This window comes from Balaenoptera musculus, chromosome 16 (genome assembly GCF_009873245.2).
Source record: "Balaenoptera musculus isolate JJ_BM4_2016_0621 chromosome 16, mBalMus1.pri.v3, whole genome shotgun sequence".
Taxonomy (NCBI): domain Eukaryota; kingdom Metazoa; phylum Chordata; class Mammalia; order Artiodactyla; family Balaenopteridae; genus Balaenoptera; species Balaenoptera musculus.
Window position 1 is genome coordinate 84,036,105 of NC_045800.1, and position 19,872 is coordinate 84,055,976.

Below are 19,872 nucleotides of genomic sequence, written 5' to 3' on the forward strand. Positions count from 1 at the left end.
GACGCACACCTGGATTTTGAAACCACTCTCCTGAGATTTCCAGCTGCAATCCTCATGTTGAGTTAAAACGTTCGAAGGGATGGGAAGGAAACGGAGAAGGGAAGCAGGCCTGGCACGGCTGGGTGTGCTGGGACGGCGGCGGCCCTGGAGCTAGTGCCCTGGCTGTGTGGAAGGCAGCAGGCGGAGCTGCAGGCGGGGAGCCCCAGGGGCACGGTGCTGGCCGAGGCCCTCGGACAGCGGGCCTGACCCGCTGGGAGCCCTGGTGACTCGGAGTGGGTTGTCCTCCACTTCCGGGGAAAGAACGGAGGGGATTTCATTTCTTTATGGGATGGTCTGATCTGCTCATACCCACGTGGACTCTGGGGAGCCCTAAAGGGGCCTCCTTAGTCCCAGAGGAGGCTGTAGGCGAAAGTCGGGCAAATTAAAATGGAGCTGGACATGGGAAACCTCCCAAGGCCATGTGCCTGGGCCGGGGTGTGGAACTGGGGTGTTTGCCCACTTGGACTTGAGGTCGGGCGGGGTGGTGAGCAAAGACACCAGCACAGGTCCCCTCAGGAAGGGTGCTGCAGAGACACAGCCCTCCTTGGAGGCAGGAGCCCAGCCTTGAAGGATGCACGTGCGTCTGCATCACCCGACCGTAGAACGTCTCTCTGAGTGGGGAAAGGATCCCTAAGCAACCAGGGCCCAGGACCCTCTGGGCAGGAGCCCAGCCTTGGAGGATGCACGTGCGTCTGCATCACCCGACCGTAGAACGGTCTCTCTGAGTGGGGAAAGGATCCCTAAGCAACCAGGGCCCAGGACCCTCTGGCTGGGCACGGAGGTCCTCTGAGCTTTGGAGGCTTTAGGAAGTGTGTTGCCCGGGTCCTGCCCCGGGCTTCCGCAGACCACAACTCTAGGGGCGGGGCCTGGCTTCTCAGTCTCTCACAAGATGTCCAGGTGCTTCTTCAGTGCAAAAAATCAGTATCTGGGGAGCGGGGTGGGAGACAAAAAAGATCCTGGCTCATTCTCAGCAGATGGACCTGTGTGACCATTTTTACTTCAGTTACACCCATTTAAGTAGTGCTGAAAACCCACAGCCCTTTGAATGGCGCTATTCTCCTAATCGCATCGTTCTGCGGGCGGCCGGGATGGGGGCGGGCTGTGCGGAGGAAGCGCTCTGTAATCCCGACCTCGCTCGCACAAGTGTCCTTCCCGCCCCCGCGTCCCCTCCGTGGGCGCAGCAGACGTCCGCCCGGGCGGGCGGGGCAGGTCTTGGAAAGCAGGCTGTTGGACAGCAGGTTGAGGAGGACTGATGACCTCTTTTGGCTTCTCATGCCCGGTCAGTGGGACGTTTGAATCTTGCCGTGACCTCGGCGAGTGGCCCTGGGACGCGGTTCCATGTGTATCTGGGAGGAAAAGGCGTTTGAAGGCGTGTGAGAGAGGGCGTCCCGGGAGCAGCTGGGTGTGAAGGGTTCTGTCCGCGGGGCGAGGCGCGGAAGAGCCTGGGGTCGGGGCAGCGGCTGCGCCTTCTGGCCTCTAGTCCCACCCTCCGCCTTGACAGAGGCGGCAGAGCAGGCGGAAGGGACCCCCTGTTCCCTGACCTCGGCGACCACCTCCCTCCCACCCCCGCTCAGACCCTGGCGGGAGGGGTTGAAGCCCGGGGGAGGGAGGGAGGGAGGGGGAAGGTGGGTCCTGAGCTCCCCCTCTGCTCTCAAGGCCCCATCGGGTGCAGCAGCCCCGCCCCACTTACGGCCGCCTTTGTGCCTCACCACCCGCGGGCCCAGCCGGGGCCCAGTGTCCTGTGCTCCCCTGAAGCGGCAGTGGCGGTGTTGGTGGTGGTTTCCCTCGATCTCCTCCCCTGCCGTCTGTTTGACAAGCAGGCAGGGGGGAGGGGGGCACATTTTGAACGGGGGTCTGCGGGGGTTGGCTCAGAGGGGACGTCCCGTCTGTTCCCCGCAGGCGTGATCATCAAGAGGAGGAGTGGGGAGATCCCCTGCCCGCTGGCCGTGGAGGCCTTCGCCGCCCACCTCAGCTACATCTGCAAGTACGATGACAAGTACAGCAAGTAAGTGAGCCGGCGCCCCGGCACGGGAGGCCTCGCCGCCGAGAACAGAGGGGCCGCTGGGCGGTCAGTGTCCCCAGGCTCAGAGTTGACAGAGGGAGAGCCCGAGGGATAAAATCCCGAGCCCGCGGCCCGGCCCGCCCAGCCCCCCACCTCCTGCACCGCTGCCCTCTCTGTCCCCTCCCCCCCATCTCAGCCGCTGGCCTGCACCCCACACCCTCTGGGCCCCGGGCGCCGTCGGGCCGGGCCGCGTGTTTTCCGGCACTGGTTATGGAGCTCTTTCGCGTGCGGGCGCGGGCTCAGGTGTGGGGTCGTCGTCAAGTGCACACGCGGTGTGCGTGTACGCGCCCCCCTGCTGTCTCGGGGCGAGCTCCTGTGTCCACAACAGGAGGGAAGAAATGATTGCCCTTGAACCTCGGTCTGCCTATGAAATTACTGGGCCTGAGCCTCACAGCCTGGAACAGGGTTGGACTAACCCCAAAGGCGGTGGGCATTTTCGCAGCCCTCCTTGAGGGGCACGGACGTCCCCCCAGGCTGCTTGCGGGCGGGGAGGGCAGCACGTGGTCCTGGGTCTCCTGGAAAAGCCCGGGCGTGAGAGGGAGCCCCGCTGCGCAGGGAGTCACTGGACGGTCTCCGCGGAGCCTGCGGCGTGCCTGGCGCCTCGCGGGCCTGCGCGGTGGCTCCAGGGGAATCGGCACGATTGCGCGAATGGACATCCGCGGCCGCCCTGGCTGGGCGTCTCGGTGGTGCCGAGGCTACCGGCCCCCGGGGTGCAGAGACACACGTGCAGACGACGGAGGACGCGGCGCAGGGATGGGTCCTGAGTTGGCCGTCTGGGGGGAGCGCCGTCCTCCGTCTCGGGGCAGAGGAGGCCTCCCTCTGAGGGGAGGCGGGGGTGGTGAAGAGACACGCACAGAGCTGCGGGCGGACGGGGCGCGAGATGGCTCGGGATGTGCCGCGCTTGAGCAGGGCCCTCGGCGACCCGGGGAGCCCCTCGGCGACCCGCGGAGCCCCTCGGCGACCCGGGGAGCCCCTCGGCGACCCGCGGAGCCCCTCGGCGACCCGCGGAGCCCCTCGGCCCGGTTCCCTCCAGAGCTCCCGGCTGCACCGCAGAGGCCTGGCCCCTGGTCTCGGTGTCCCCTGTGGTGACCCGCCTCCTCCCACCTGACCTTTGATAGGGGTTGTTGGCACGTTCAAGTACGGTTCACGGGGCCGAGCCTCAGAGAGAGGCTGCCCCGCCCTCCCGCCCCTCCCCACAGCCGGGTTCCCGCCGCCGCGCCCCCTGCGGCAGCTCGCTGACCCCGATGAGGCCTTTCGGGGATGCCTCTCCTGCACCGGGTCCCCGGGCACCGTCTGAGTCAGCCTCCCTTGCCGTTCTGTCCTCCTAGGTATTTCATTTCTCATAAACCAAACAAGACCTGGCAACAGGTGTTCTGGTTTGCCGTCAGCGTCGCCATCAACAACGCCTACATCCTGTACAAGATGTCGGAGGCCTACCACGTGAAGAGGTACAGCCGGGCCCAGTTCGGGGAGACACTCGTGCGAGAGCTGCTGGGCCTGGAGGACACCTCTCCGAGCCTCTGATGCCGCGGGCGCGGCCCGGGTTAGGTAAGGACCGGGTCCAGGGAGGGGCGGGGGAGCCTGACGTCCGACCCGCCGGCCAGAGACCCGGAGACGCCCTGCGTGGGGCTGCGGCCCGGGAGGGGTGCTCAGGGCCTCTGGAGGGACCAGGACGGACCTGGTCAGAGGATGGCGCCACCCCGCTTTCCACGCAAAGAAGAGCACGGCCTCCCTCCGGAGAGCGGGGCATCCTGCAGGTGCGGCCCCGAGCCAGACCCTCCGTGCAGCCAGCGCGGGGCATGGAGGGCACCCTCACGACGCCCCGGAGGCCGCGGGAGAGCCCGCTCAGCACAGGGGGCCTGGGAGGGCTGCAGCCACCAGGGGCGCCAGGGATGGGATGAGACGAGCCGGAGCGCGTCCTGCTGGGTGAAGATGGAGAGACGTCGTGACGTGGTTCGCGCCTCGCCGTGCCTGCGGGTGGCGGGAGGCGAGCCGGGTGGGCTCTGCGCGGCTGGGACTGCTCAGGTGTGTGCGGGAGCCCGGAGGGTTCCCCAGCGTTTGCCCTGTGCAGGCAGCTTAGAACGGGGCTCGCAGAAGAAGAAACACAACCCGGCGCCACGAAAAGGCAGCGACGGCGCGGGGAGCGGGGCCCTCTGATACGTCCACGCGGCCTTCCTGCCCATCCCTGCGTGGCTGGTGGACGGGGAGAAAGGGAGAATGGCAGTGAAGTGTGAGGCCGGTTTTTATTTTTAAATATATCTTCAGGTTATTTTCTTACTGTTGCTTCAGATCTTCTGTAAAAGGAAATGTCCCTCTTCTTTTCTGCCCTCCCCCTCTCACCCCACCCTGTCGTGGCTCTTTGCATGATCACAGGCCTGGACCTGGGCCAGAGAGGGCACCTCGCGTCCATCAGACCACGGGGGCCTGCGGGCCTTGAGCTCGGTCATCATTAGCAGAACCACTTGTTTTGGAAAATACATAGCATGGCTGAGACAACAGAATGTCTCTACGGATGACCACTCGCGAACTCTCTCCCTCGCATGGTCACCGGGCAGTGTCTGCCGGCCTCACAGCACCCCTCCGAACTGTGTGGTGGGCATTGGCAAACCCACCTGTACCAGCTTGGCTGGGCGTGATTCCCGCGGGCCGGGGGCCTGCTCACCGCCAGCCCGAAAGGCCTACGTGACGAGCAGTGACAGCAAGGGCTTCGCTTACTGCCCAGAACACTTGGGCCTTTTCTGAACCAAGGTCCACCGGTCTCCCTGGGAGACCTCGGCCAGGGTGGTCGGCTGGTCTGGCTGTCCCCGCAGATAAGAAACAAGTAATTTCTAGAGTTACGTGATCCCCCTTCAACCCAGTTTATGTCGCCCCCCTTATTTTTACAGATGCAAACCTACTCTACTCAGGCTTTGGGACGTTCTTCCCTGTTGTCACTCAGTTAATTAAAAGTGTTGCTGGCGGCATGCTCCCAACTCACATCATTTCTGTCCCCGGGTTCATGACGGTCACCTCACCTGTGGTTTTAATCCGATGCCACGGATCGTAGGCCAAATTTTAAATCGCGTCTCAACACACCTTTGCCGTGTCCTTTAATTGGATTGGAAGCACTTTTACCACATGGAGAAATCTATTTTTAATTTGTGATGCTTTTCTACAAGGTCCACTATTTCTGAGTTTAATGCGTTTCCAACACTTAGGGAGACTCTAATGAAAGCTGACGAATTTTCTTTTCTGTCCAAATAAGTAAAAGAAAAAAATAAAAGTCTATTTAGATGTTGACTCTTTGTTAATACGTGAGTTTGTTTAAAAGGTCAGGGACAAAAATCCGGGCTCCTTTTTTTAAGTCTTGATTTCCTGTATAATCCCATGTACACGATCTTGACTGTTGTAGCACCATGAACCAGTGAGCAGTTTAGAAGAGGAATTCAGCTAAAAGTGTTGACTGGAGACACGTATATGGATGCCTAGTCCCCCCCCGTGAGCGTTTAGTTGTATTGCAAGCGTCTCTGCCGTCAGACACGTCGCGCCTGTCTCAGAGCCTGGCGGTCCGTCCTCTCCCAGGCTGTGCGTCATTCTGATTCAACACAAGAGGCGCTGCCGTGACCAGTAGTGGGTGACTTCACATCACCAAGTGATTACAGAGTAATGACACCATCTTAGTGCTCTGAACTCAAGACGGTGGCCACCTGGTTTCTGAGAAATGACTGAGGGGACAGCAGTTCAGCTGGGTTCTAGCGGAGGCTGCGGCGACCGCACCAGCTCTCAGGTTGAGAGCGGTTTCTCTTCCCGTTCCGGGAGGAGGGCAGAGTGGCAGGCAGCACTGATTAGGAAAACCTGCAGGGACCTGGACCTCACCCTCGGATGGGATGTGGAGTGACTCGCTAACATTCACCAGACTCCATACCTCCCTGGGTCTGAGGGCCGGCGGGTCCCCACTGGACGGGCTCATTGAGAAGCTGGCCATTACTGGTGACCAGGAAGAGGCCCAGTGCGAGGTTCTCGGGGGGGGGGGCGGCCAGCACAGCCCTGGCAGAGGCTGGGAGGCAGGTGGCCTCCCCTGTCCGCGCAGGTCCTGCCACTGTGGCGTACCATTCCCGGTGGGAGGTCTTTGCTACGGGGTCTAGGAAGAAAGAACAGACAATGAGCTCCCAACCCGGTTCAAAACAAAGCACCACTGGAGCTTCTAAGCTTCTCCAGAGAACATCTGTTAGACCGAACGCAGGTTAACCTGTTTGGGTTCCACCGTTTGTGATGTAGTCACATGACCTCAGCTGTCTCTGGAAGTAGGTAAGGTAATTCTTAGGAGAATATAACTTGAATGAATTGCTGATTGTATCTGGTGCCTTCTTTCTCAGGGTCTGTATTTCAGACGCATTGTCTTTTTCCCCCCGCACTCTGCTTCCCCAGAAGTCTCAGATTTGAGCAATATCTCACTTTGGTCACGGGAACATTACATGAATATTTCAGAACTCAGGTGAGTGACATAGGAAAATCTTGGTGTCTGGATCATTCTGGGCAAAGGTATCCAGTTTATTGACTAAATTAGACAAATTAAAGGCCTGGCCACCAAAATCGAAGTAACTCTGCAGCTGTGGCCGACGTGAGAAGGTCGCAGAGCCCAGCCGGGGCGGGGAGGTCCTGGGTCACAGTGTGTGGCCGGGCACCGCTGTCACCCTCCAGAACCCCGCCCCGGCATCCGCAGCGAGGGGGGGTGAGGCAGGCTCGCCATCACCAGTGAGTGATGCCCTCTCCAGCCTGCGGTTAAGGGAGAAAGCATCCCCCCCCCCCCCATAGCAGGTCCTGGAGGTCCAGGAGAGCAACTCAGCGACAGGCTGATGGGAGAGAGAAAGGGCGTGCCGTCCACCACGAGGCGACCATGGGCGACCACGGGCAGACAGCCAGGGCCACGTCCGTGCAGCACAGAGAGCTCCCTGTGCCCCAGCTCTTCTCCTTCCGGGCTCCCTGCTCCCTCCTCCCATCACCATCCCCAGCTAGCAGGGGGTGTTGGACAGCTTTCCCAGGTGAGCCAGCGGACCTGGCACCGAGGCCACGTTCTAGCCACTGCACACACTGGCTGCCCAGATCCACCATGAGGGTCGGCAGCTTTAGCCCTGATTTACGTAATGCCTTTATAGGGCGTCCTCTCCTGTCTGGGGCTTTACAGAAAGGAGAGATCAAACCTCTCTTCTGATCTCAAATACTGCAGACAGTCGAGGTGCACAGCCTCCCTGCATCGTTCTCACTCACTTGTGTTCCCTTCTTGCCCTGGACCAGGTGGGTGTTTTCGGCTGAAGGCCTGATGCAGCCCAGCTTGACCTGGTGGTGAGCTGTGGTCTGGGGGGCGTTCGGCCAGAGAAGGGCCCTAGGCTGCAGCCGGCCCTGGGCTGGGCTAGCCGGCCTCTCCTCACCAGGCAGCATGAGGGGAGGGGAGGGGAGGGGAGGGGAGGGCCGGCCTGGAACCTCTCCCCAGGTGCCCAGGTGCCTGCCGTCCTGTGGGTCGTGGGCTGGGGTAGGGGATGCGTCTCCAGAATGGTCTCAATCCCTCCTCCTCAGGTGCCGCCCACTGGCCAGCTTGTGTCGTGTTGTCCCCATGGTGGGTAAAGGCTCGTCAACAGTCTTGGGTATAGAAAGCCAAGGGTACCAAAGGAAAGGGAACCCCCAAAAGATCACAGCACGGTTCCCAGGAAGTGACCCCAGCCCTGCCCCAGGGACTCCACAGCCCCTTCTGGAAAAGAGCGATGTTGAATAGCCCCTGTATTTCTGTAGCCTCCACTGTCACACCCAAACACCTTCTATCTTTTTTTTTTTTTTGATAGGTCTTTATTGGAGTATAATTGCTTTACAATGTTGTGTTAGTTTCTGCTGTATAACAAAGTGAATCAGCTATACATATACATATATCCCCATATCCCCTCCCTCTTGCGTCTCCCTCCCACCTTCCCTATCCCACCCCTTTAGGTGGTCACAAAGCACAGAGCTGATCTCGCTGTGCTATGGGGCTACTTCCCACTAGCTATCTGTTTTACATTTGGTAGTGTACTTATGTCAAGGCTACTCTCTCACTTCGTCCCAGCTTACCCTTCCCCCTCCCCATGTCCTCAAGTCCATTCTCTACGTCTGCGTCTTTATTCCTGTCCTGCCCCTGGGTTCTTCAGAACCTTTTTTTCTAGATTCCATATATATGTGTTAGCATACGGTATTTGTTTTTCTCTTTCTGACTTACTTCACTCTGTATGACAGACTCTAGGTCGCACTGTTTACAATAGCCAGGACATGACACCAACCTAAATGTCCATCGACAGATGAATGGATAAAGAAGATGTAACACCTTCTATCGTGATTAGGAAGAGTGCTGAGACCTCCCACTTTGCACTCCATTGTTTAAGCTTTTATTCCATGTGGCTTCCCTGTATGTCTCATCTTTGATAGTATTTCTAAACCTCCTTTCTGAGTGTGTCATTCTCTTCCATTAAGAGATGAAAGAGGGTACCGGTACCACGCTGGCACTTGGAGCCGTTGCTCCAACATGTGAGCAGGAAGTGAGGCGGTGTCACGTGGGCTGGGCCTGTGTCCCCGCACCGCCCACCCCGTGCCCGGTCCACGCCCCTTTTCTCCACCGTCCAGACCCTCCCAGCCATGACCTCTGTTGAAGACGCCCTGGCAGCTTCCCATGCAGGTGCAGGCTCTGCCCGGGGGTGAAGTACATTCCTGCGCCAGTGCACAGCCATGACTGGGTCTCCTTAAAGGAGAGGTGCCTGTATGACGCTTGGCTGGGCCTTCTCTTCTTCATCAGCTACTGTGCAAACAGATGAAGGGCTTCTTTTCCTAAGCTACTTGGAAGCATGACCTTTTGTGTCCATATTTGGAGATGAAGGCTGAAGAGGAGGAGAGGGCCCCTGGCGTCTGCGGAGACCTGCAAGGGGGCAGGAGGCGATGGGGGGGGGGTGCTTGGCTCCCGTTCAGGTGTGAGAGCCCAGGTGTCCTTCGGGCAGGGGCATCCTGTGGCCCAGCACATCTGAGATGCCGCTTCTCCCCACCAGGAGACCACCTGGGTAGAGCACCCCCCTTTTGGATCTCTCTCTTTAATCTTTCATTCATTCTCTTACGCATCCCTCGGACAGGTCTCTATCAAAGCCGAACTATAATCAAAAGTGAGTATGGAGTGTCCATTCCTGGCCCAGACCTGGTTGTTGGCTTGGCCTGGTGGTTTCATTTAATCCTCAGGACTGCCTGTGAGCCGGGACCATCAGTACAGTAAGTCCCTTACATACGAACGAGTTCCATGCTGAGAGCGCGTCCGTAAGTCCAATGTATTCATAAGTCCAACAGAGTTAGCCTAGGTACCCAACTAACACAGCCGGCTATATAGTGCTGTACTGTCATAGGTTTATAATACTTTTCACACGAATAATACATACCTAAAAAATAAACACAAAAAATAAAGAAAACATTTTTAATCTTACAGTGCAGTCCCTGGAAAAGTGCAGTAGTCCAGGACAACACCTGGCATCCAGGGGCTGGCATCGAGTGAACAGGCAAGAAGAGGTACTGACTGGAGTGGGGGGAGAGGAGGTGGGAGATGGTAGAGCTGAAGGATCGTCAGCAATAGGAGACGGAGGGCAAGCTGCAACTCCACTCACGCCTGACACTGATGGAACGCACGTTCGCATCTTTGAAAGCTTGCAACTTGAAGGTTCGTATGTAGGGGACTTCCTGTATCCCTATTTCTCGAGGGGGGAAGGTGATGCCTCACGGCCGTAGGGACTCCAGGGGGCAGAGGCGCTGGGTGGACGTCAGTCACTCCCACCAACGCCCGGGCGGCTCAGCTTTCCCGGCAGGCGCGGTACCAAGAGCCAAACTGCACGGTCTCTGCCTCGAGGGCGCTGGGATGCAAGTACGTCGGGGCTCAACGGAGGCTGAGATCTGCCCAGAGGAAAGGTTTCCATGAGGGGCGAGCCCCCCACGTGGTAGGGGTGGCAGTCGGCGTTGCTGCTGGGTGTACGGCACAGCCCCCCTCAGAAATGTGGGGTGTTTCACCTCCGCAGGCACCAGACGCGCCTGCTTACACAGCCCCGGAAAGATGGGACCTGAGCATCTCGGAAGGCTGGGATGAGGCTGCCTCTGACCAGGACTTGCTGGTTTATACATAAGTGTCTTTGGAAAGCGTGGCATCCTGTGGAGCAGCAAGGCAAAAACGTGGTCTCAGCTATTCAAGAGGTCATCACCAAGCACAGAGAAAGTTTCTCATCTCATCAGTACTCATACGCAGTTACGAAACTTTTCTTCCTTTCATTCCCCCAGCAACTTGTACCCGGTTCTGTTTTCTCCCAGGAAGCGTGGCGCTCACCTCTTTCCCCACCTTCCTCCACTAAGAAAGGGCCGCAGCTTAGGCAGAAAAGTGGTGGAAAAAAATGATTAATTGGGCAAATGAGATTTTTAGCTTTTTAAATTAGCTCTTTCCCTAGACTCAGCTGTTTAAAAAGAAAAAAATGCATCTAGCTTCGCAGTTGGGAGCTCCCTTCCTGTGAGTAGAACACAGAAGGAAGGAGTGGAAGGGGTTTCTATGATTTCAGTAGATTAAAAAGGTGGACTCAGAACAGTTGTATACATTTTTAGGTGTAAATTTAAGATCTGGAGTTGTGGGATCGTGGGATTCTTGATTGAGGCATTTTGGGGTAACTTTCATCCATTTCAGCATAATGGCGTAGTATGATGTGACTCAAAAGTGTTGTCCCCTTGTCACTACTCGTCACTAGAAGTACAGTATCCAGAGTGGGACGGATGCTCTGCCAGCTTCTGTACCAGTCAAGCCACGTGTCCAGTCCTGGCCCCTCCCTACAGCAGGAGACCTCGACCAGTCACGGGTCCAGGAGGCAAGGACAGTGGGTCCACATCAAAAACGAATGCTACGAGGGGCAGTTGGGAAAACGGGGTGATGGGTGTGGTGCAGCACTGACTCGGGCCGGGGGTGCACGGCAGGGGTCCCTGGTCCTCCTAGTCTCTCTTGGGATACAGCGGACATCACCAGCAGGCAGGCTTCAGCTCAGTGGGGAAGCGCTTTCCAGCACTTAGAGCTGCCCCCACGTGGGCACAGGATGCCTCCGAAAGCAGGGGGCACCCTGCCTGTTGCTAAACATCCCGCACCAGAGGCAGCGTTCTTGGTGGGCAGGAGGCGGGACCGGGTGGGACACCCCTGCTGGCAGCTCTGATCTTGACTAAGGAGGGGCAGAAAGTGGCCGGGAAACAAGGCCCTGGCCCCTGCCGGAGGCTGTAGCTGGGGTGAAGGCGCCGCTCGTCTCCAGGGGATGGCCTCACCCTCCCAAGCCTCTCAGCCCCCTTCCTCTTCCTCATGGAGGTTCCCACTTGGAGTTCAGGGGTAGCAACCATTAGTGACAGGGACATCTATGTCAAAGCATCTGGAAAAAGTGCTATTTCATTTGAGAATTTTTTTGCCACCATTACCTTGTTTTTCCTGTGATTTTCAGTTACGAATCTTTAGGAGAAAATTTTTAATCTTGCCGGGAACTGCACATACATAGCCCTCGGGTGACGTCACACAACTACGTCCCCAACCCCTTTGTGACAATAAAGCAGACCCTTTGGTCAAGATTTTGATTTTACACCAAGGCACACTTGCCATGCGTTTTTTACAAATTTTGTATTCCCTGAGCTAAATTCTGAGTTCTAAAATGTGAAGTATGCCCCCCCAAAATTATGATTTAATTCTGATATCTCATGTGTTTTTTATTTCTTCAATAAAGTTTGTTTACACTCAGCAACTTTGAAATACAGTCAAATATGTTGCATTTGCTTCTCTCTTGTGCTTTCTTCTGCGGGGAGGGCTGGTGCCGGGGGGAGAGGGAAAGTAGGATAAAGGAAGTCACGGACTACATCATGGGGCCTGTTGCCAGAAGTAAATAATAGCAGAGGTTAGGCAAAGCCTGGGGAACACCCCAGGGACTCTCTTGAAGGTGAAGAGGGATGGCAGGCAGGTAAGGGGACCCCGGGTGCTGCAGGCACGTTCTACCACCTGAGCCTTCTCAACTGCCTCGGGTCCTGGGGGAGTCAGGGGCCCCCAGGGGTCCTCCCTCCCCTCCCATCTTCTCCATGTGGACCGCACAGGGGCCCCCGCCATCAGAGGCCAGACTGTGCACCCTTCAGGTCCCGCCACGGCTGCCATTTCCTCTGCCGTGTCCTCCTCCCACTCCTCCGAAGGGTCTGGAATCGGGCGCGCACCTGGGATGAGCAGTCACCGTCAGAAGGCAGGTCCTGTGAGCAAAGTGAGAGATGGGCGGGAAAGCGCCCACAAGTGGAGCTGGTATGCGTGGGACGTCAACAAAACTAACTTTGCCTCGGGGGGTAAGCTCCCAGGAGGCCACAGAGCAGGGGCTGTTTTCATGAACAGAAACTCTGTATCTAATGAGGTGCTGGATGCCGCTTTCCAGGGTTCTTTTTACACTTCATTACAGGCGAATCAAAAGATTTTGAGAAGCGTGTACTCTTCAACCGAAAAGAAGAATTAAAACTTTTTACAGCACATCCTGGCAATATTTTAAGTTCTTCTGTAAGCAAAAAAAATAAATTTTGAATACCCTTTTAAAGTTTTAAAGACATCAAATCTTTGCTTGCCAAACCTGTCAGTAAGTGCTGGATTTACCTTTGCTGCATTGCTTTGCTGACCTCGGCTGTGCTCGTTCCCTATAATCAGTGACTCCCTCCCCATCCGCTTTATATCTTCCTTCCAGTTTCCCTCTACACCTCTCCCTCTTGACTCCTCCCTCTGCAAGTACCCCCCCCTTCTTCCCCTCCCTTTCTCCCACCCTCCTCCTTCCTGACATCCCACACTCCAGGGCTTTGGTGAGCCCTGGAGTCACCCCCTGGCTGCCCTCTATGGATGCAGGAGGCCAGCACGGTCCCTTCCTCCTGTATCTGGCATCCACGTCCTCGAGCCTCACCTCCCCACGGGGACCCTTACCTTTCAATGGTAGTGGGGGTGGGAGATGTGATCCTTCGTATCAAAGACATTGTGAGGGCAGAGACACCCCAGAAAGAGGTGAGACTTCAACAAGGAGGAGACAAAAGACCCTTTCTAGTTGGGAATGGATGTCAGGACTTAATGAGTAATTCTAGGGGCCCAGCCTTCCATGCCATATTTACGGAACTTTCATCACGTCTCCTGGCAGTGTGGGTCTCTATGGGGCTCAAAGGAATACTCAGAAAGTCAAACAGCCACTCTCTGGTTTGAGAGAGGCAAGCAGAGGGAAAGTGGACTAAAAGTCATTCATTAAATAAACTTTTATTGAGCTCTTCTGAACCACTAGACCCTGGGGATGTAAGCAAGGGCAGTCTTTTCCATCAGGAACTCTCAAGCCATGGGAGAGACACACAGATATCTCGTGTGACCAGAGTAATAATAGTATGTTAAAAAATAAGGAACAGTGACCATATTTTCTCACCCACAAATGGGGCAGAATATTTCTGAAGGAACTGTTAGCAGGGTTCACAAAACGAATTCACAAAACGAATGGGCTTGTTTCTTGGAACAAACCTATGTGACATGGGCCCATCTTGGGCCAAAGGCTCTGGGATTTGCCACTGGGAGAGTCTTGGGTCAACAGGTCAAAGTCCAACAGTTCTGCCTCAGTTTAACCACCCTGACACTATAGGGCAGGAGAAAGTGAGGTGTATCCACATTAAAGTTTGTGCTCCAAGGAGAGACAGTCCATCTGGAGGAAGGAACCTGCTCCTGAGCAAGCCAGGCAGCTGGACACAGGGTATCTGCCAGGCAGATCCTGGCTGGGGGCAGCGACTGACCCACCTTCCCTGTCGCCCTCCCCCGATGCCAGGAACTGGAAAAAAGGTGGGGTGAGATCTGTCCTCTCTCGTGGCTGCCCCAGCCCTTAGCAGCAGCCTGACCTTGGCCAGCCTGCATCAAGCCAGGTGGTAGCAGTGGCTTTTTATCCACAGTCACCATCCTCCAAGGCAGAAAGTCTAGAGACCACAGGTAAGCAAAGCCCCAAACTGAGACGGCCAGCCAGATAAGTGTATTCATGAAGATAACAGGATGGAATATTTTAAAACCTGGAAGGATTGTTGTCCTGCTGTAGACTGTACAAGCACTGGGAAGGTATAGGCAGCTTTATTTGTTTTCAAGAGTGTTAGAATGAAAAACGATGTTTTCACACCTGGTCTTTGGTCCAGCCCCTGCCTTCCCAGAATCCGCCCGCCTTCCGTGAGCCTCTCCACGTCCGCCCAGCAGAGGGCGGCAGAGGACACCTCGTGCGCCTCTCGCGGCTGCAGACACAGCGCGTTCCTTCCATAGCGGCGCTGAGTTAGGGTCTCGCAGGGTTCTAGGCACCGTGGATGCCAAGGTAAGAAAGACACACGCGGTCTCCATTGCTCCAGAGCGAGGAGAGAGAACCATAAGCAAGTCATAGACCTCCAACCGTGCTGTCACGGGGCAGGAGTGGGAAGGGAACTCGGTGCTGAATTCCACGTTCATTCCTCCCGCAGATGTGTGCTGGGTGCTTCCTAAGTCCAGGCCCTTGTGGATACAAGACAAAGACCCCTGCCCTCCTGAAGGGCAGAGAGGACACAGCAAACCAAAAAGTGCCTGTATAGTATTTGTAAAGATATCCAGTTCTGCAGAAGACGGGAAGGTTCAGGTTTGGGGAGTGCTGAGGCAGCAGGTGGTCAGGTTAGGCTGAGAGGGTCTGTTCGGGGCAAGTCCCAAGGGGAGAGTCGGTCCAGCAGCTCCAGGGACCCACGACAGCCCCGTCTTCAGCCGGGCTGTGCTGGGGCGCGAGGGCTGCTGGGCCCATCGCAGGCCGAGGTTGGGCGCTGCGGGTCTAGAGCAGCAGCGCCTGGTGCCCTTGGGGAAGAGCAGGACCTCAGGCCGGACAGGCTGCGGTGGGGGAGATGACCAGCCCAGCAGGACAGGGAAGGCTCACTCAGGGAAACTGGAGGGTGTTGGAGCAGAAACTAGCGTCATGGTTTGCATGTAGTAGGCATTCAATGAATGTTAATAAAATATAAATACACTCTTGCATTTGGGTTAGAAAAAACAACTGCACAGGATGGAGGAAACCGACTCTAACAGTTTCAGGGCTTACTTGACTGCTGATGCAATATCAAGAGGACGTGGTTCCTGGATGTGGGGAGGGGAGGGAAGGAGGGAGCGAGAGAGGAGGAGGGTGGGGAGGGAAGGGAGGGAGGGAGGGAGAGACGAGGAGGGTGGGGAGGGGAGGGAGGGAGGGAGAGAGGAGGAGGGTGGAGAGGGGAGGGAGGGAGGGAGAGAGGAGGAGGGTGGAGAGGGGAGGGAGGGAGAGAGGAGGGGGGGGAGGGGAGGGAGGGAGAGAGGAGGAGGGTGGAGAGGGGAGGGAGGGAGAGAGGAGGGTGGGGAGGGGAGGGAGGGAGAGAGGAGGAGGGTGGAGAGGGGAGGGAGGGAGAGAGGAGGGTGGGGAGGGGAGGGAGGGAGAGGGGAGGAGGGTGGGGAGGGAGGGAGTCAGAGGGAGGGCTGCGGGCCGGGACCCCTCGACCAAGCTGCCGTGGTCTCGCTGGTGGTCTCATCTTGCAGAACCGTCCCCTCCTCTGGGGTCCCCCCTGGGCGAGCCAGGTGAGCCTTGACTTCTGACTGGGAGTCTCCCTGCTTCCATTTTGGCCACAGCCCCAAAAGGCCAAGGAGAACATAGAGTCTGACCCCACAGAGTTGGTGGGTTCAGCATGGGGCCCCAACCCCTTTGGAAGTTTCCAGAGGGCTGCCCAGAGCTCTCTGCGTGTCCCCTGTGTGTCCCTGCTGCCTCAGAGGGGCAGCCTGGAGCATCTCAGGAAGCTTCCCCCCACCATCGTGACAGTGGCCGAGCAGGAACAGAGCACAGGATGCTGCAGGGCCTGGCTGTCCGGGGCGGAGAGAACTGGACCACAGGGAGGAGCGGGAGGGAAGGTGTCTCCTGTGAACCCCAGGTCCTGCCCGCCCGTACAGCCCGGCCCTGCCACGGGGGTCCCGGGGATCCCGTGCTGGATGGTCCCCTGCAGGGGGGATGCTCTCTGAGGCTTCGGAGCTTCCAGCCGAGCACAGGCTCCGCCCCGAACGCGCCCACTGCCTCTCTGGGCCTCGGTTTCTGGGGATAAAATACCTGCCTGGCTTCCTTCCCAAGGTCCCCCTGATGATGTGAGGGGTGTAGACACCCAAGCGCTGCTGCCCCCATTAACGACCCCGAGCTCGGCCGGCTGAGTGACAAACCCGGTGACACTGGAGGTCAGCTGTGACCCAGGCCTCCTGCTCTCAGGCCCTCCGGGGGCCTGGTGTGCAGCAACGCACAGCCCCCATTCCCCCACCTCCCCACCCCCCGGTGACGGAAGGCCAAGTAAAGGGTGGAACACGCAGGGCATGTTCCAGGAAGAGGCCGATCTTTCCAGCGTGAAAAGTTAGACCCCCTGAAAGATGAGATCCCGGCGGGGGTGTCATGGGGGCCCCATGTTCCCTTTTTCTTCCAAGCCATGCGCCACACCTCCAAGCACCAGCAGAACCCAGTGGAGACACAGTCCGGCTCAAACTGGGGTCAGGGGAGCCAAGGGACCCCACGGGTCCAAGGGATGTGGGGAGCGGGATGACGACAATGGGCAGGGCGCCGTAGGGGGCACTCCCTGTCTAGATCTTAGGAGCTAGGAGGCCAGAACAGATTTCGGAAGCCTCCTAGGTCCCTCCACCCCCAGCCCTGTAGGGGTTCCTTTCTTCTAAATGTGTTTCACCAGCCGCCCCTGCTTGCAGAGTGCTCACCCTTCCTTTGGTAACAGGGGACATTTGCTACTAAAAGGTTCACTAATGTGTACACATCTCAGGGCACAAGAGATGGTGCTCAAAACATGGGGATGGATAGAGGACACCCAGGGGCCCAAAGCTGACTGTGGATGTCCAGGTGCTTTCAGAAGAGGGTCTGCCTCCAAGTCAAATCAAAAGGCTTTAATTAGGTGTTAGGACTGCGCTCTCTTGACCAACTAGCACCAGAGTCCAAAGTAGAAAACAGAAGAGGCTCCAGGCTGGCTTCTGCAGCTGATGCACCATTCTGCATTCTCACAGAAGATGCCCAAGGGTTCCAATTTCTCCACATCCTTGACAACACGTGCTGTCTTTGTCTTTTTGATAATAGCCAGTCTAACAGGTGTGAGGTCTCATTGTGGTTTTGCTTTGCATTTTGCTGATGATTGCAATGTTAGCTTCCCCCGCCTCCCCCCCCCACCCCCGCGTCGCCGGTGTACCTGTTGGCTATTTGTATGTCTTCTTTGGAGAAATTAAAAATAGAACTGCCACCTGATCCAGCAATTCCATTTCCGGGTACTTATCCAACAGAATTGAAATCAGGGTCTTGAAAAGACATTAGCACTCCCATGATGATTACAGCACCATCCACAACAGCCAAGATGTGGAAACAACCTGACGTCCACCGACAGATGAATGGATAAAGAAAATGTGGAACACACATTGTTGATGAAAAGTTAATCAATGGTCGATCTAAGAAAGAAGTGGAAAGTTTTATTCAAGCCAACATGAGCATTATAACCCAGGAGACAGTCATTCAGAAAGCTCTGAGGACAAAGCACGGTTGTATACATTTTTGAGACAAAGTATCCCACATCACGGTAACATACGGACAGAGTACCTAGTCCAGCAAGGTGAGGAGCGGGTCACTGTGACCCCTTACAGGATTGAGAAAGGAATCTTATCTCCTGAACACTTACTTTGCTGGCGCCAGGAGGAAATTGCCTGGTTTTTTTTTTTGGCGAGCAGGCTTTCCTGTGTCGTCTAAGGGACGTGGCTAACATGTAATGCAGATGCACCACGCACGCTAACGAGGGGTAGGGCCCAAACGGACAGAGAGAGAGTTTTATGTTTAAAACTTTCGCTTGTCCTGCCTTCAAAATAATTTTTATTTCATCCACATAAGATGGAATGTTAGTCTTTGAAAAGAAGGATATTCTGCAAGAGTGACAATGTGGATGAACCTTGAGGACCTTAGGCTTAGTGAGAGAAACCAGACACAGCAAGACAAATATGGCAGGACTCTACTTACATAAGGTCCCTAAAATAGCCAAATTCACAGAATCAGGGAGGGGAATGGTGGCTGCTGGGGCTGGGAGGGGGGATCGAGTCGCAGTCAGTGGGCATAAAGTCTCAGGGGGGCGGGGGGGTGGGCGCCAGGATCTGCCGTACAACGTCCTGTGTCACGTTGGCCGTGGTCAACAGCACCGTGTTGGACGCGTACAAACCCATCAGCTAGAGGCCCGCGCTCCCGCTGTGCTCCTACCACAATAAGATAAAATGTAAAAACAGAACACGAAGCAGCCAGACGCCCAGCAGGGAGAAGCTAGGCTCCCCACCCATCTCCACTGTGTGCTGCGCTCCAGCAGCTGAACCAGCGGGGCTTCCCTGCCCTCCAGGGGGGCTGCGGCCTCAGGGATGTTGCAGGAAGGGCTGGGTGCCTTTCTTTCGGGGTGTCTTTTGGGACAAGGGTAAACACACAGCGAGAATGAACAGCGCAGACACAGGGACCTCGCGGGTCTCTGATCGCCTGAGGATTGGCTCACTCAGCAGGAGCCCGTTAGAATCAACAAGTTCTCCCTCTGCTCCTGCAGACAGCGCCTGAGGGACAGTCACAGCTGACGCCACGCTGTATGCAAGGAGCCCGGCAGTGGGCAGGGTGGGCCTCACCCCTGTGATCTCATAGACACTGCACTGCCCCCTGCCCACCTCACTGCCCATCGTCTCTCATTTAAGATAAAAAGTCCCGGGCTTCCCTGGTGGCACAGTGGTTAAGAATCTGCCTGCCAATGCAGGGGACACGGGTTCGAGCCCTGGTCCGGGAAGATCCCACATGCCACGGAGCAACTAAGCCCGTGTGCCACAACTACTGAGCCTGTGCTCTAGAGCCTGCGAGCCACAACTGCTGAGTCCGCGTGCCACAACTACTGAAGCCCACGCACCTGGAGCCCGTGGTCCGCAACAAGAGAAGCCACCGCCATGAAAAGCCTACGCACCGCGATGAAGTGTAGCCCCCTCTCGCCGCAACTAGAGAAGCCTGTGCGCAGCAACGAAGACCCAACGCAGCCAAAAAAATAAAATAAAGAAAGAAAATTTTTAAAAAAGAACAGCATATTAAAAAAATAAAGTAAAAGAAAAATAATGTCTTCCATTAACTGTTTAATGTGAATTAGTTCATTGCTATCATTCATTCAATACATGCAACCAGTCATTCAAGGAAGAACCTTGCACAAATAAAGGATTTTAACTATTTCCTAAATGCCAGCGACAACCCTCGGTGAGACCCAGATCCTCCACAGCAGCGGTCCTGCCAGGAGGGGACCTCCTGATGCAGAAACGGTGAGCGCTCGCACACTCAGGTGAGAGTTCCGTGCAAAGTGCCTGGAAACCTGAAAGCCTGCCCTAGGGACAACAGGTGACTGAGAGGAAGCCGGGGCTTCAGAGGAGCCCGCTGTGCCCGGGAGAGATGTTCACTGGACAGCCGTTGTGGCGTGAGGCAGCGCTGAGAAAAGGGACCTGGCGGTGACAGCAGGGGCAGGGAAGGGTTTGTTTCGCTCACCTGTAGGGCAGGAGTAGGGGCTCCAAGGGTAAAGGAAAATAGTGTTTTGTGTATGCATATGTGTGTTTTTGTTTTCTGGAAAGAAGGTTGTAGAGTCGATCAGATCTGCAAAGGAATCTGTAAACACCTCTGCCTTGTGTGAGGGCAAGACTTTGGGAGCTTTTGAGTAGCGGT

General features: G+C 56.6%; 1 protein-coding gene across 2 annotated transcripts in view; it reads left to right on the top strand.

The window, feature by feature from the left end:
* The window catches only part of PGBD5 (piggyBac transposable element derived 5), an 89,354-nt gene extending 83,974 nt beyond the window's left edge, over positions 1 to 5,380 (top strand). Inside the window, exons 6-8 of one of the 2 annotated variants that reach the window (XM_036829579.1) lie at positions 1,939 to 2,044; positions 3,430 to 3,649; positions 4,475 to 5,380. In XM_036829579.1, coding sequence (XP_036685474.1) covers positions 1,939 to 2,044; positions 3,430 to 3,625 — 302 coding nt within the window. In that variant the 3' untranslated portion in view covers positions 3,626 to 3,649; positions 4,475 to 5,380. Of the gene's footprint in view, positions 1 to 1,938; positions 2,045 to 3,429 lie in introns of both variants that reach the window. The other variant, XM_036829578.1, reaches the window with a different exon arrangement.
* Positions 5,381 to 19,872: the final 14,492 nt, after the last annotated feature.